Source organism: Electrophorus electricus, chromosome 9, assembly GCF_013358815.1.
Source record: "Electrophorus electricus isolate fEleEle1 chromosome 9, fEleEle1.pri, whole genome shotgun sequence".
Classification (NCBI taxonomy): Eukaryota; Metazoa; Chordata; class Actinopteri; order Gymnotiformes; family Gymnotidae; genus Electrophorus; species Electrophorus electricus.
Window position 1 is genome coordinate 5397501 of NC_049543.1, and position 17500 is coordinate 5415000.

At 44.1% G+C, this 17500-nt stretch overlaps 1 protein-coding gene across 3 annotated transcripts in view; it reads left to right on the forward strand.

The window, feature by feature from the left end:
* Positions 1–17500, forward strand: part of scarf2 (scavenger receptor class F, member 2) — a 19849-nt gene that overhangs the window by 1829 nt on the left and 520 nt on the right. For 2 of the 3 annotated variants that reach the window (XM_027010616.2, XM_027010617.2), the window contains exons 3-12: positions 2314–2372; positions 2957–3058; positions 3571–4090; positions 4659–4877; positions 5095–5223; positions 6212–6315; positions 7765–7879; positions 8825–8949; positions 13492–13644; positions 14309–17500. The exon at positions 14309–17500 is cut by the window's right edge and continues 520 nt beyond it. In XM_027010616.2, coding sequence (XP_026866417.2) covers positions 2314–2372; positions 2957–3058; positions 3571–4090; positions 4659–4877; positions 5095–5223; positions 6212–6315; positions 7765–7879; positions 8825–8949; positions 13492–13644; positions 14309–15441 — 2659 coding nt within the window. In that variant the 3' untranslated portion in view covers positions 15442–17500. The remainder of the gene's footprint in view (positions 1–2313; positions 2373–2956; positions 3059–3570; positions 4091–4658; positions 4878–5094; positions 5224–6211; positions 6316–7764; positions 7880–8824; positions 8950–13491; positions 13645–14308) is intronic. The other variant, XM_035529766.1, reaches the window with a different exon arrangement.

Sequence of the window (17500 nt, forward strand, 5' to 3'; positions counted from 1 at the left end):
GACAGATGTGGTTACACACATATATAAAAGTGTTAACAATAGAGGGAATGCCAGATGGAATTTTGTGGAGCAGAATTCAATTCCATTCAAAGCAGCTATGAAGCCAACTAAAAGGGGCTGTGGCAAAGAGAAGCTCCCAGAAGCCACCCTGCCCTAACACAGCACTGGAAGTGTGAAACAGGTGAAGGTGGTGTCCACTGCAATCACATCTGTGATTGAGATTGAGAATCCACTGCAATCACATCTGTGACATCAGTTCCATGTCCCACCAATGCCATCTGCTGATGTCTGTCAGGCCAGGGGTTTGATGCAGTGTGAGCATGTGTGTGAACATAATCTACTGTGTATGGAATTATTCCAAAGAATAATCTATTGTGTAGGAAATGACTCCATGTAAGAGTTGTAATTTGTCATACTGTAAATGGACTACTGGATCATGTGACCTTTAGGTGGGTCAATTGGCATAGAATTTGTTGGCTGTAACTTTGGTTTTGATCATGTTTTGATCCACACTACCTTCAATCCCCATAGCACCACAGTATGTTTTGGAATTGTGCACTAAATGTTCCAAAACCTCAAAACAGGAGCCATTTAAGGGAATTCTTATCCAAGCGTTTTTGGCTAAAAAAGTCTGCCCTCTTGGTTTTACATCTGGCCAGATACTAAGACTCCTCACTCCAGATGGATATCAATGCACATGAATCAGAACGCAATCCACCAAAAATAATCTGGTGGGAAGAAGGAGAACTGCTCTGGCAGGAAGTTGGCCCTCATTTTGCAGAATTACTAAGAATTTCCACTCGGTTCTCATTTGTTGCTGAATCAAGTTGCACCCCCAGCCGCTGACGGATTTTCAGTTTCCACTCATTTCAGCTTTCGTCCCTTCAAATGAATCAAGTGAAAGTGGTTTTAACTCACCACCCTCTCTCTGTCAGCTTCTCTCGCACTCTCTTTTTCACTGTGTAGTCTAACACAGAGCAGAGAAGTCAGGCTTGTGGTGAAGCCCATGTCTGGGACACACACATGCATACAGAGGCTAACCAAACATTGACTGAAGGCAAAGTACAGCTCAAAGCTCTTGTGGAAGCAGAAGTGTGGATGGGACCTTTTAGGGGTCACATATGGAGGAGGAGGAAGCACAGCATCTGTGTCACGTCCAACCCGCACAGCAGACCAACCAAAAGCCTGAGAACCGGAGAAGAGTCTACCAGACACTGGGCTAGGCACAGAACAGCTGCAAAAAACCTGTATTTAATCTCCCACGGGGCAAACAAGCAGAGCACAGAAAATGAAAGAGACTGATGGATTTTTAAACGATGAGTTTCAAAGACAGAACATTTCTCTGGGTGACATTAACAAACAAAATGTGAGGGGGAGACTTCTAAATGTCTGAGAATGTTTTGTGTCATCACTCCTGTGTATATTAATTGAAAAGGTGTGGTTAAAATGTATCAGGTCAATAGTGTAATTATATAAGTATTGCTAGAAGCTTCTAAAGACCCAATGGGGTGTATATGAGGTAATATATTGCATCTTTCAGTTGTCATTAAAGAAGACATCGCAAGCACAAAATTCCAAGATTCCAAAGGTTTTCCAGAGTTTTCTTCATGGAGTCACTGTCCTCACCCTCATTTTGCTTTCTTAGACTTGCATCTCGGTGTGTTTAATTCTAGGACATGGAATGGTGGAACTAATCACATGAGCCTGTGGCCTCGTCCTGAACCTCTCTGTCATCGTGGCGCTGGGTCACATGATCTCCCAAGAGCCGTTACTTCAAATGCCATGTTTAGATCGCATGTCAGCTGCTTACCACAACGGGTCTTTGCTATGTTTGTATGTGGGGGGCAGGGTGTTATTTGAAGCATCTGCCATTATGTTTTGGAAAGCTACAAATGGTATGCAGATATTTTGTGTGTTCCATGTGAACCACATGAACAATGGGACCTATGCCAAGATAATGCAGAGGCAAATGGAGTTTGGGTCAGAGAAACAGTTACGTCTGCTTCGGCTTGCCTTTGGTTCAGCTGTCTTCACTTGTAAATGGCAGTGTAGGCACATCCCTCTGAGTATCCCCCAGTACAGATGTCTACATTAGCACTTTATTCTCATTTCATTCTCCTGGTTGTAACCAAGTTCAAACAATAAATAGTTATGAAAAAAATAATAACGTACTTATATGAGGACTGCAGGTGACATTCTAAAAATCCAGTGTCCTCGTAAGAAATTACAGTCTTTCGCGGTTATGGCCCAGTTGGTGAGGTGTGGGGTAAGTCCTTGTGTCTCAGAGCATTGAACTGTGCACTCTCTCCACAGGACACCAGGGTCTGTGTGCTGCAGTGGCTGGGGACAGCTGGGAGACGAGTGTTTAACGCGTAAGAACCTCCCACCCTCCATCTTACTCTGCTGGAACTTGCTGAAAAGGTTTTAGAACAATAGAATTAAGGACTAGCAGTAGACATTTTAAAACTCCCAGAAAGGAGAAGTTAGGTTTGGTGTCAACCATCAGTGGTCTATAGCAATGTTTCTTAACCCAGTCGTCAGGGCCCATGGGAAAGTTCCACAGTTTTGCTTTGTTCAGGTTACCGACACATTGGAATAAAGCAGAAATGTGGAACCGTCTAGTGGGTTTTGAGGACTGGGCTGAGAAGCTCTGGTCTATAGGAACACACTTTAATCCACCATGGAACACTGGTGGGATTTTGTAAATAGTAGAATCTGAAGTTTGGCCAGGTCATCTGGGTAGGCAAAGCATTTGAATACACAAGACAGTTTCTGGGAAGCTTTTGATGGGGGTGAAATGTGTAAAATTGGCTTTGTAAATTGCTGATTGAAACTTTAAGGTGACATTTTAAAACTGTATATAGTCTTTTAAGAAACATAGTCCTAAGTTTGTTCAGAGATAGTTTATCGGTCTGTTGAGCAGAGGAGTCTGATTCATGTCCTGTTTCATCCCTAGCTCTTTGTGAGGGCAATTTCACCTGCAAGGAGAACGAGGTGTGTGTGCGACCAAATGAATGCCGCTGTCGTCATGGATATTTTGGAGCCAGCTGTGACACCAGTAAGAGGCCATTTTGTGTTAAGACTTCCTTCCTCACCAACAATTTTGGCATTCTATGCAAATTAAGAAGGATGTGCCAATTGCGCTGTTCAAAACAATAACCAAAACATTCCTTCAAATCCAAGTAGATTTTTCATAAGGTTTGTCAGATGTTTAAGATAGGAAAAAAATTAATAAATAAATAAATTTTATATATATATATATTAGGAATTTGTCTAGAAAAAGAGTATCTCTGTTTTTTGAAGTTAGACGTTCTCAGTCCAGTTCTCAGGACTCCCTAGCCAGACATGTTTGCTCTGCTGTATCTCTCAGCTCACCTTAGCCAGGTAATGAAAGTCACTGCAGTTCTTGGTTACCAGGTTCAGAAGTGTGAGGTACTGGTGCACAACAAAATCTGGATCTGGCTGGCGGTCCCTGAGTCTGGATTGGGAAACTCCTGTTTCCCAGCAATATACAAATGAACCTAATATATTTCTATACACTAATACAAGCATCTCTCCATGCCCCTCCAGAGTGCCCAGCTCAGTTCTGGGGCCCTGACTGCAAGGGAAAATGTACATGTCATCCGAACGGCAAGTGCGATGATGTGACCGGCAAGTGCACATGCCACCCCAACCGCTGGGGCGAGATCTGCGAGAAACCGTGCCCATGCCAGAAGGGCAAGTGCGACCAGGAGACAGGCAGGTGTGCGTGCCACCCCGGCTTCTGGGGTCCGCACTGCAGCAACACCTGCTACTGCAGCGTGAACTCGGTGTGCGAGCAGACCACAGGCCGTTGCCTGTGCAGCCCTGGTTGGTACGGCCGCAACTGCCGTGCGCAGTGTGTCTGCAATGGCTCGCCCTGCGAACAGTTAACAGGCCGCTGCCAGTGCCGCGAGCGCCTGTGGGGCCCCAGCTGCGAGCGCTACTGCCAGTGCATGCACGGCAAGTGTAACCAGGTGGACGGCTCGTGCACGTGCAATCTGGGCTACAGGGGGAAGTACTGCCGTGAGCCATGCCCCGCTGGGTTCTACGGGCAGAGCTGCAGGAACAGGTGAGGAGCGGGAGGGAGAGGGGCAGTAGGGGTGCAGAAATTGCATTCATTCCCCCCTCACCATCATTGGCTTGGTTGTTCGATTGATCTGGCTTTGTTTACAGAGGGATGCTCAGGAACGAATTGGCCCACAATTTGGAAGGTCTTTAAGGTTGCAGTGTTTTGGTTTTAATTGAACAGACAGAGAAGCTTCGGGTTTAGTGGGATTGGGGGTAGTATTAGTAATAGATGGCATATCAGTAATAAGTGTTCTGATTAAGCTTTGGTACTCTACACAAATACAGAAACATTTAGTCAAGGCAGTAAGTCAAGGTGACGCTGGTCATCTCCAGTGAGTGTACTAGGATTTCTTCAGTAGCAGAGCTGCTCCTATGCCCTGTGCATGCTTCTGTATTCCCTCCCCTAACAAAATCGATTAAGTGACAGTCATCAAGCCCTTCTAGGGTAGAGGCAGGCGTGATCATAGCAGGAGGAAATGAAATCTATGTTAATGTTTGAGTGCTACCAGACATACGGAGACAGGGATGTGGGAAAGGTTCGGTGGCTCACCATCCCGCATGGTCCACAGGTGCGGTCACTGTAAGGGCCAGCAGCCTTGCGAGGTGATCATGGGACGTTGCGTCACCTGCGAGAGGGGCTGGAACGGTACCAAGTGCGACCAGATGTGTGCGCCAGGCTTCTTCGGGGAGAACTGCAAGGACGAGTGTCCGCCATGCAAGGACGGCCACTACTGCAACCGCATGGATGGGAAGTGCTCGCACTGCAACCCCGGCTGGATCGGAGACCGGTAGGGCCTCCGGGCACATCGCTCCTTTTAGTTCAGTCTGGTTGAATGAATAGAGTTCAGTTCAGTTCAGTTCAGTTCAGAGAGCTTTTACAGTTTTGCAAAGAGCAGTGAAATTATGAGAACTTATCTTAAGAGATTTAGGAATTGTTATCTGTCCCTCTATTTCTCTGTCTCTCTAACTTTCTCTGCTTTTCCATCTCTCTCTTTCTCCCTGTAGGTGTGAGGTTCGCTGTCCCAATGGCACCTACGGCGAGAACTGTGAGAATGACTGCAGTCACTGTTTTAACAGAGTCTGTCACTTTGCTACGGGAGAGTGCCTCTGTGACCCAGGCTTTTACGGGACTTAGTAAGTCCCGCACTCCTCTCAGTAGACATGCAGGCCATCGTTTGCCTGCCCTCTTTAGGCATGAGGTTCAAGTATTTAGGTTGCTGCTAGGAACAGTTGGAAACTACCTTAAACATTCTGAAGTGAACCGAAAACTAAAGTTGCTTTTCAGCATGTTGCTGGTTATCATTTCAACAGACAAGGTCGTTTGGCACCAGTCACACGCTAACGGAGCTCTGCATTTCCAGATGCCTTCTCTTTCTTTCTTTTTTTTTTTTCTTTCTTTTAATTTTTTTTTTTCAGAAGCCATGGACCCGGCAAACGAAACTGTCTGTGATGGTCCCGGAGCTCCTCCAGTCATGCCCTAGAGAGGTTTTGGTCATGTGAAGGGAGGAAAAGGATTATTTCTCTCACTATGTGGCAATTTTCTCTGTTTCACTGATTTCGCTAACATTCCTGTGAGTTTCGTCTGTCGGTACTGTGGATATCACCTTCAGATCCAATGTTAATATGTTCAGTCTTGATTTCATAAGAGGTGTAAGAAACCTAAAAGTTGAATGACATATGAATGACGTAATCTTTCACATCGCCCTCATCAGTATCATGTACCATCAGTAAAAGCAGTGGTCAAAGAGTGTTTGCTGGGTCAGGATTGTATTGTCCAGACACGCCGAGGGACTACGCTATAGGAAGGAAATGCTCCACAGCATGATGTCCCCCTCTGAGTTTTGGTTCCTCTTATGGTTTCCTCCTCGTGTTCTAGGGAGTTTTTCCTTGCCACTGTCGGCCTTGACTTGCTCACTGGGGCTTGGACTTGAACATTTGTAAAACTGCTTTGTGACAACATCTGTTGTAAAAAGCGCTATACAAACAAATTTGACTTTTTAAAAATGATCATTACAGTTAATGGAATATATGTATATTCCTGGCCACAGATAATAATAGCATTCCTCTCAATGTTGAAATGAAAAAGTTTTAATAATTATTTCTTGTTTGTTTATTCTTGCAGTTGCAATCTGACCTGTGAGTCTGGGCAGTTTGGGGTGAATTGTGCACAAACCTGTCCATGCCATGATAAAAACTGCGACCCAGTGTCTGGAGCCTGCAATCTATGTGAGACAATCCTTGTTTGTGTGTGTGTGTGTGTGTGTGTGTGTGTGTGTGTGTGAGCTTATTGTGCTCCCCCTCTCATTCTATAGGCTTTGTTATGTCATTTGTTTTGGAGACGCAGGAGAGTTGCAGGACTGGTGAGATATACTTGTGGGTGTCTTACCTGTCAGATTTTCCATTGCATCATGGGAAGTGAAGGAGATGATGTGATCTGGTGTAATGGGTAGGCTGGGTAATCTGAGGAAGAGTCAGGTAGATTAAAGGGCAAATACCATAACTAGTGTCATTTCTAGGGAAAAGTGGTCTGTTGGAGCCTTTTTGTTTGTCTTGAAATGAGTCTTAAATTGACAAGGGTAACACCGAACTTCTGACCAAAGATCAGAACAATTAAACATGTGAATTAGGTTCATTAGGGCAGTGTTAATGATGCGGTGTGTGGGCACTTTAAAACTCCTTGTGCTGTGCCAGAATCAGGGGCATTGTTTCAGCGTTGTTTAATGTGCAGGCCATCATGTGTTGGTCCATGTGCTCGTGATATGGCTCACGTAGCCATCAAAGCTGAAGGAGGTGGTGATTGGGAAGGAGGATGAAATCTGTCAGTGTCTGGCAGCGTTCGGAGTTTCTAAATTATCCCTCTTGTAATCTCAGAGTATCTCTGAAATATCACAATGTCACAAATGTTACTTTAAATTCAAAGTCGAAGATGAATAAGTCCCCTCAGGCACTGGAAGCAGATGTTATTGTCAACATGTTGTTAGGAGTGTCCGTCCATGTGTGTGTGTGTGTGTGTGTGTGTGTGTGTGTGCAGTACTATGTAGGTCACTGTAGTAGACAGCTGCAGTTCTTACCATGGCCACCTTGATTGTGTTTCCAGAGTGGTGTCTGATTTTTACGGCTGTATCCTTTGGCTCTTTTCCTGCTATGCTCACAAGAGCGCTGCTTCTTAACGAGGAGAGAAGTCCTTTAGGAAGAGAGTGAGAGGGATAGTGAGAGAGTCACAGAGCCAGAGAGAGAGAGTGAGTAAGAGGTCAGTAGAGGTTTTTGGAGGTACTCAAGAACAGCAAACAATAATGTCACCATGGCAGCCCTTAGCCGGGCCTGGTTTTGCACAACTGTGCTGTAAGAGGACTCACTCACACTCCACCTGTCCCTCCCTCACATCCCACTGCGTGACCACTGCAACCACTCCACTGGAACAGATAGTGAAGTTTTCCTGTAGTCACTTTACCGTCAGATACGCGGGCGTAATTGTGGACGTGCGTTTGCAGAAATCACGTTCAATTTATGGCACGATACGGGAATTTGTGGGATGCAAAAAAAAGTCTCGATGGCGTCCAGTAGTGTCACGTGGACTGGTGGTCCTCTGGTTTTCGTCTGTGATACTGAAATGTCTGCTGAGAGCTGTGAGACAGTGTTGACTCTACAGGCTTTTTATTCCCACTGCCTCCTTAGATCCTAACCAGCGGATGGGTGTAATCGCCGCAGCAACGCTTGTTTCCTTTCTACTGCTCATCCTTCTCTTGCTGCTTTGCTGCTGCTTTTTCTGTGGCAACAAGTACCGCAATAGGTGAGTAAGCCAAGAACCACACAGCCTCCCCTCTGCTCCCTGTAGGAGTCAGGGCTGCATGATATGGGCAGAAATATTGTATCACGATTATATTGCTCCACGCTCTGACTGCGATATGCAGTGCTTTATCAAAACAGCCACAACACCCGCATCCGAAATGAACGTCGGGTACAGATGCTCACAGCGCAAATACAAAACAATGTGATTTGTTTGCATATTGCATCCTTCTGTGACATCAGTATTGCAATGGCCAGTAATTCAACAGTGATTAGCAAATGATGTATTGTGCGGCCTTAGTAACACTGCATCGCTCTATGTGTAATAAAGTTCCAGTATACTGACATATTGCTGTTTCAATGTAAAAGCTCTGAATTTTTTGAAATTCTCTTTCAGACTACTGTTAACTACTGGTTGAAAATTCTAGAACTTTCCTGTAGCTCCATCATTCCATCATTATTATTTCTGCTGCAGTAATTGTGTGCAGCTGTTATTTTTGTTTTAGAGCAATAGAAAACCACGTTTTTCAAATATGTCCCTCTAATGAGTGTGTAATGACTTTTTGGTTTATAAGGTCTCTATGCACATTGTATATATTGAACTCTTCAGCAAATATGCTGTCTTTTAACCCCTTAAGTGTCCGATTTATTATTTTAAGGCATAGAATTGTGCAATAAGTTATTCCGTAACTACTTTGAATCTACTATGAATGGTTGGTAAGAACCAGAGTGAGGAAGTTTAGACCTGTTGGAGAGTCTTGTCCTGCTGGTGGGTCCTTGAAGTGTAAGGATCTAAACTTATCTGCTGAAGCCACACAATAATTGAGTTTTACAAATTGTTCATACCTCTCGTCACACTGCACACAGATCCTATGCACACAGTGGTCTGATTGTAGACATATACTGTGGAGCAGATAAGGTTGATCTAATGTTCATCTCCTGCCTACAGTCTAGATCAGGACAACTACACAAATAGTAAGAAGGCCAAAAGAATCCTGTGTGGGCGATTTAGCCGCATCAGTACCAAGCTGCCCAGGATCCCCCTTCGGAGACAAAAGATGCCCAAAATTGTTGGTATGTTAACATTTTTTCAGCTCTAGAGTGGATGTACACTCACAGAGTAATGAATGGCTCCTCTCTGATGTTGTGGAATAAAAGCAGCTGGTCCACTTATGAATGCATTATTTATTTATTGGATGTGATCATTGTTACACCATCTCTTTGGGCTTAAGCATAACACATCCTTTTTGATATCAGTTTCCCTCTTCACTGCAGTGTGTCTGTCTGGACCGTTTGTAATGGTCCACTCATCTTTTTCATGTTCACACAAAGAAAAGTGTAGCTTGCATTTTTAAAAGGTTGTTAAAAATGAATCCTGTCAAAAACGTTCTCATATGACATCAATGACGCATGTTTCACTTCTCATTCACCCGACATGTGCTGTGCTATTTTTAATAGCAGCTATTCGCTGGATAGCTATTATCCCTCCGTTGCCATGGACTGAGATGACATATAAACACTCTCAGGTGACTTGGTTTTACCGCGTCTGTTCGTGGGCTCTAGAGCTCATGATCAATGTGCATACGTGTGTCTCCCTGGGCGCAGGGCACACTGACTCACCTGTGGGGCATAATATCCACCCACTTTGGAGCTGCGATGTCTGGATCTGGCTGGAGAAGAGCAACGGCCTGATGCACTAGGGCAGAAAGGCGAGCCTGAGCAGGCCGAGCTGACTCTCGAGGCGGGCCGAGCTGGCCCTCGCAGTGGGCCGAGGTGGCCCTCACAGCGGGCTGAGCTGAAGGGAGAGCCTGAGCAGGCCGAGCTGGCCCTCACAGCGGGCTGAGCGGACTCTCAAGGCGGGCCGAGCTGGCTCTCGCAGAGGGTCGAGCTGGCCCTTGTAGCAGCCCTGGCTGCTTTTCAAGGGCCTCAGCATAGCGGAAGGCTCCGCATCGTGCTCTGATTGCGCTTAGCTCCCTGCAGTGCAGCACGGCTGCATTATTCCCGACTCTAACAGCACCCCCTCCCAGCTCATTCCCCTTTCCCCTCTCGGACAGCTTCCCCCGAGTGACCTTTATTCAGAGACTCTTTTTCCCAGTGTTGAGCTCATGTGGTCCCATTGGGAGGCTTTTTTGTTTGTTTTTGTTGTTGTTGTTGTTGTTGTTGTTTGGGGGGTAATCGAAGTGCTGACACAAATATTATGATCTTTCAGTGCAGATGATCAGTATTATGTTCTTATTTGTTGAGTAATTTATGAACAACTTCCACTTTTGTGGGTTTCGCTTCCTCACAGTACGTAGCAAATTGTTAGAGGGTGGCTGTGGTTCTAGATAGATAAAACATGCTGAAAGGGGAAATTGTTTCTCTAAAAAAAGTTTTTTCCTAAAAACACAGCACCATCCAGAAGCTGGAACACCCGGGTGCGTGACTCATTATCACATAGCTCCTGTTACGTATCGTCTTTTCTCTCTCTTGAGCAGATTAATTGCATTATTCTAAAATAATTTCATTATTCTAAAAGGGTTTGGTTGTTTGAACTGCATGAATTTCGTCTCATTTACTTTTCTGCCTTTGCCTGTGTGGGGCCTGCAGACAGTCACGAGGCAGGGGCTAGATTAAAAGGTCCAGCCTGCCTGAAGCCATTCCACTCTGTGAGAGACATGTGCTTCATCACCCATTTGTCACATTATATGAGTCAAAGAGTCATTGTGCCTGCATGGAAGTTGTCACTAAAACAATAATATCTTTTGTTGGCTTGGGTGGGGATAAACTCCAGAATGTTTCAATAAAATCCCTGAAGCTGCAAAAACTTAAGAAAAAAAAAATGTAACAAATAAAACGCTAAAAGCAAGAATTTTTTGTACTGTAGAATGAGAAATCATAACAGCAGTATTTCAGCAGGCGATAGAAAGTGAGGCTAAATCAAGTTACGCCAAATTCAAGCCGCAAAAGCCTGTTTATTTTATTAGCCTCTGCAGACCAAAAACACGTGGAGGCTGAAATACCGTGTGAAGAACACAAAGTAATGCACCTCTGTGTTGCCACCTTGAACCTCTCAATGAAAATATCTTTATTGTTTCTCTTTTTTCCCTTTTTCTTGGTGCAGGCCAGTGGCTCTGCTGTTCTCATTGGTGGCCTGTTTCATTCAGGTCTGCTTACTTTTTCTTCTTATTCCCAACTCCCTTGCCCTCCCTTTCTCCCCTGCAGTAACTCTACCTTCATAGAGGCACCTCTAGCATCTCAAGTACTTAAGGAGAGTGGGGGTTGGGCCCAAAACAGGAAGTTGGTTGGGCCTGAAACAGGAACCAAATTGACCCGTTGGCCTGTTTTTGGAGTGATTTTGGACCAATTTAGATGTCTTTTGAGTCATTTTTATTCTGTTGATTTTGGGTGACATTGGATGCATGGCGGTCTGCTGCACTAAGCCTGTGTGCAGAACCCACGCAAGCAGAAATATGCTGAGCAAACTGGCAGAGATGTTGCTAATGAGAGCCTATGAACCAAGTGTGTTCTTTACACGAGAAAAAAACAATGTCAGTTAACGTCCTCTGCACATTTTTACTGGAGATGATTACATAATTTATGTTGGACATTTCTACACTAGTAACAGAACATACGCATTTTCAAGCATTCAGTCTCTCATGTTCCCTTCTACTGTTCCTGTTTGCTACCAATGGACACGGTGTGATCCTGTGCTCACATTGAGACAAATCGCATTCAAAATAACCACGAATCGAGAAGACATGTTCAGCTCTTTCATTGGTCTTGTGACTTCCACAGGCCTCTCTAGAAGGGCAGTTTAGAGAAGCTGGTGTCAGCTGCCATCCCTACTCTCCTGACACCCTGCAGTTGTTTGGGCCAGTGCAACTGAGATGCAGCAAGAATGTACTGTGGTCAGACCCCCATAGCAGCGTCCAGAGTCCAAAGTCTGGGACCCTCTCGCTACTCTCTGGGAGTGACCGAGCTCTGCAGTTGTCAGCCTTGCACTAATGCCACAGGAACAAAGAGCTCAGTCTGCTAGCGCTTGGTTCTCACGTACGTGCCATGGCAATTTACGACCTGGCATTTATATGCGGGTTAACGTGGCTAATGGGCTAGCCATCCTCACGCGGTCTGCCGTGATTAGCCGGCTATCCGGCCGAATGTGAGAAACATGAGAGGGAGGGAAGCATGTGGGATGTCGCGTATATGTTTAAAAAGTCAAGGCATGTTAAGCCCGTCTGTTGCCTGAGCGTCCGCTGTTTCCATTCAAAGATAGCCTGAAATCCAAATGTTAGTTGATGTCTCTGGTGGTTTCATGTGTAAGTCATCAGTATCATATCATTCAATATACACATTTCTAAAATATTTCTATTAAAATTCATTATAAAATATAGAGAAAAATATTAAGCAATATCATGGTTTACCTTCCCCATGTCTACCCACTTTTCCTCAGAAATACATCACAATACAAGTTGAGTTTGAAGCTTAGATGTCATAACTTTTGTTTTGCGACCTGCATTATTACAGTTTTTATTTATGGCTGTATAAAGTATATGCTGTTTTCCAGCTATTTCCAAACTGCTGAAATGCCCTTGTGCATTGCCCTTACCGTCACCTACACCAGGACCAGTCACTGGAAATGTGGAGATTACATTCAGTCGCCACACTGCCTGGGACAAGCACTGTGCTTTAGTCATGGATTCACGTCCATGAAGTCCATGAAATGACTTTCAGAAATCATTACAGCTGTCCGTCTTCAAGTACTAACCCTAGTGTTACAGGCTAATACAATTGCTAAGTGCATGTTAGGCATGTTCTGGTGATTCTCGGATGTGATGGGCATTTCCTTGGACAGTTTAGATGAAAGGGCCAAATAGCTTGCATCATGTGTCAGAGCTCTGTAAACAGGCCAAGCTCGTGGGGTAAACGGCCCTTCCCGCGCTTACTAGCCGAAAGCAGATGCGAAACTCAGGCATCCAACAGCTGGATCTCTTCTCTAGGTCAGCAAAAAAACATCAGCCATGAGTCAGAAAAGTAGTCCTGGTCTTTGGAAATGTCCTGACCTACATTACAGATCTGGAGGCTAAATTACGTTCTTTACCAATGAAGAAGGTTCCACTGTAATTAGTTAGATAACATTTATTCATCCTTAAAATATGTAGTGATATTTATGGATGCCACAAATGTGATATCATTTATCTTATGCAAAACCATGAATTACTTCAATAAAAGCAACCACAGAAATAATTTTAAGTCATAAATCTTTATTGGACTATGGTTAGGGTTAGTAATCCTAGGGCTAAAGTTGTCAAGTTTTAAACATTACTGTCAGAGGAAAATATATTTATATTATAAATATATTTCTGTAGTGATAAATCAATATGGAATTAATTTCTTCCATCCCTGTGAAAGGATTTTCCAGCTTTCTAAACACATTAGTGACTTTGTTTCATTCAAACACATCCGCTCCTCAGATGCTATCAGCTTTTGTCTATCTCTTGTCCAGGCTCAGGTTCTTCCTGTTTCACCAGGAGTTGTCAAAGGGCCCTTGTTTCAGGTAGAACCCAGTGAGCCCGCCTGTGTCTGCCTGTCCTGACCCTTGCGTTTATTTTAATTTTTTTCCTTCCCATTGCTCAGTAGCCAGCCACGACCCTGAGAGCAACTTTAACTGTAGCTTCATTGAGCCTCCCTCTGCTGTGGAGCAGCCAACCCCATCATGGTCCTCCCAGGAGTCCTTCTCTTCCTTTGAGACGAGCGAAGATGGCCCCGTGTACTGCGTGCCCCATGAGGGTGAGTTGCCGCGGAAACTCGCACAGACTAGCTGTCTGGTTTGGCCAATAGGGAGAAGTGATTGGGGAATTGGAGGGTCTCTGAACAATTTTTGGGCAGACCCAGTTTGAAGGAGAGCAGTTTGGAAAAGAGATCTACTGGAACGGTAATGCCAGGCCTTGAGGCCTGCGTCCTTTGTGCACACGCATAAACACAAACAGGAAATGGTATGAATGGCAAAGTCTGCAGTGTGAAACCTGCCAAATCATGAATCATTTTCTTGTGTAAACGGTTGAGCAGGAGGTGAATAAGGATTGGTGGTTTCCGTTGGCATAACCCAGACAGAAACAATTTTTATGTGTGTGTTGTAACATGACTTTTTGTAAATCATGAGAATCAGGAAGTCCTATGAGAAAGAAAAGAGCCAAATGCTAACAAATAGTTTCACTATGTTTAAATTACATCAGTTACACTAACAGAGACACACAGTGTCTCGAACCTCTAGGTATAGTTAGTTGTCTGTGAACTATTAGCATTCCTTTTTTAATTCATAATTACACCCAGACCAGTATAATGCTAATTGATGCTCAACCATTTATACACACGTATTACAATACTCACACTGGCAGTTCAAAAGGCCTAACAATCCTTCTCTAACCACTTTCTACTCTCATGTTCCATTCAGATACTGTAAATGAAAGCAATGTAAGGCCCAGTCCCAACATCCCTGCAGAGAACATGGTGGGCATTAGCGAGGAAGATGCCGGAGAATACACATCTCTCAAAGAAACGCAGACAGCCACGAAGCAGCCCAGCAGCGATGCCAGCAAGCAGCCACTTCTGAAGTCTTCAGACAGCGAGGGGTCAACGAGCAGCAGTGAGCCAACCATGGGGGAACTTTATGCCCGAATCACTCGCCTTTCCAAGAACTCGAAGGAGGAGGAGGATGGGGGAACCGCTGACACCAAGGCCAACGACAAGCCCCCGTCACCAGGGAGGACCAAACCACGCCCGCCTGACCCATCTACCAAGCCCAAGGTGTCCTGGATCCATGGAACATCTGGAGCTGGTCAGTCAGAGAAAGGCCATGCACCATCCCCGCCTAAAGAAAAGAAAAGAATCTCCAGTGAAGGTTCTGGAAAGGGGGAGGAGAAACATCGATCGAAGGAGAAGTTGAACAAGAAAGGTGAGCAGAAGAACCAAGATGGCAAGAAGAGTGATGGGAATGAGTCTCCAAGTAAGAGCAAAGCCCACAAAGCTTCGGATCCTATCGAGCATATCAATGGAGCAGTCCAGAATGCCTTAAAGAAGATTGGAAACTTCCATTCTGAAAGGAAAGGTGACACAGCCAAAGAACCACCCAAAAGCCCAAACATTATGCATCCTCACATGAACTCAGAGGCTGCCACTCTTCTTGCTGCCCAGTTGAAGGAGAAGACTCAGAGCCTGAACCGTAACGACGGTCTTTCAGTGGGCATCAAACCTAATGGGGTGTCTACACCCCAGGCTAGCCGGGAGAAGCCCACACCACCCCAGAAGGCCAAGCGTTCTGTGACTGGAACCAACAAACCCCTTCTACCCACGTCGTCCAACCTACAGAAGATGGTGGCTCCTGTAACAGACTCTTCTACTCCTGATTCCAAAACCCCAGAAAAGCAAGCCATAAATGGGACCAAGGTAGTGGGGGCAGCAGACCCAACACCTAAGAAAACACCCATTAAAAAACCACCAAGGAAGAAAGGCAAAGATGGAACTGCAGAAACAGAACCCAAGACCACTCCAAAGACAGCTATTATGCCTCCTCAGATTGTTAAATAGACAGTGCAGTTGGATATTACTGGGCTGAACTTGCAGTGCCTGACAATACTGAACGAAACCTTTGACTTAATATTTTCCTGCTTTGTGTTCATGATAAGAAATCAGTTCAATGGTTATCAAATGGAAGAGCTGCGTACCAGATTTATTGTTATGAGGGTTTCTTTGTTGTTGTATTTGTGTTTTAATTATTTTGAAGTCCGGGACGGGCTTGAAGAAGGAACAGTCACTGGTTCACATGTGCCTTGAAAGGAACAGTTAGTATAACTTTCAAAGGAGTTCAGCAGTTTTATAGTTGTAAAAGAATTTAAAGTAATGTAATAAGCTTATTTTATATGTTTTATATGCCAGCATATCTACATTTACCAAAGTGCATTCATCATATCATTTCAGGTCATCATGTGGTCTAAATGACAATGATTCATCATTATCAATAGGATTTGTTTTTAATAATTATCTGAGCAATATGTACAATTATCATCACATGCAGTATTTCGCTCAGTATAAATAGAATGGTACTATGGTTAATCATAATTCTCTGACAAGTCTCTGACACCATTGTTATACTCTGAGCAAATACTCTCATTCCATTACAATGCCCTGGGTTATATATCCACATATTTGTCACAGTGTAATGAGTCCTTATGTGACAGTGTGTGATTACATCAAGCCATAAAGTGGTATATGTTACAAAGGCAGCACTCATTGACAAACACACGCTTATGAGCTTTTATCAGGTTACTGACTCATGAGTCAGTTCTCTCAGTTTTTGAATTGACTATTCATGTTGATTTGTTTCAGTAATGCATAAAGCATGTCTCTTAACTGTGGGCCACAGATAACGTCATGCTGCTGATTTCACAATGACAAGATCACTAACATTTTCTAAGCTGTTTGATAGAATATCCTAGAACTCCAGTCAGTGCTTCTGGGTTGTCAGTAGTTAAAGAAGTAAAGACAGTGATGGAGTTGGAAGTGAAGGCTTTCATCACCTTAGCTCCGATCAGAGCATGTGGACAACAGACTTTGGACTGGCGAGAGATTGATAGACGGTGTCTCGTTATAGTTACACAAACAACGTCTGGTGCTCCTTTAATTGAGGGACATATATAGAATTAACGGTGAGCAAATGGAGCTAGTGATCACTTCTAACCCTGAGGCTTTAGCTTGGCTGTGTGTGTGTGTGTGTGTGTGTGTGTGTGTGTGTGTGTGTGTGTGTGTGTGTGTGTGTGTGTGCGTGTCCACAACTGAAATTCCCAGAATTGTCAGCTATTCTCCAAGAGTGCAGCTTGTTATGCTTAATGTGCTTTATGTAAAGAGATACAAAGCTCCAGAAGTCCTCCTGTGCACCATAACACTGCAGTATCTTTACTCCTCATCCACGGTGAGCTTACAGACTGCATTACTGTTATGGTTCTGCACATGAAAAGGTAGATGTTTGTCTAGTCACCATCACTACACTCATAGTTGAGGTACCACTTACTTGTTTCTTAAGCCCATGTTTTAGATTCGTTTGATGTATATGTTCTTTCCGTTGATGTTGAACCATCTATTCAGGTGGCAGTCAGACCGTTTCCACCCAGGTAGTTCCCACAGGCTCACCCATAACAAGCTGACCACATAAATGCTAGCTAAATGAAAGAATGAAGCTCTTATTCTCAAATCAGAGCCAAATAAGGATGTTTGAGGAGGCATTTGCATATAATGTCACAATTGATAGCCTTAAAGCACTTGTAGGTTATTCTCAGAATGCACTGGGACCGTGCCCGCTGAAAGCAAGGACAGTGGGAGAGAGATTCATTAAAAACTGGACAATAATGGCGTTTTAAATTGTTTTAGCGCTGAACATCAGCTCTGGCTCTGGCGGGAGTGGTGGAGTGTTCTAAAATCAAGCAATATTATTGAATTTGATGTATAGTAAAGATTTATACAGTCGATCTTTCTTTATATGGTACAACAAATGTCCTTTTTTATAATGGTTATTTTTCTACTTGCCAAGATATTTTGTAATGATATTGTTATCTATGATTGTAAGCTGTGCTTATACAACTTATATTTTGCT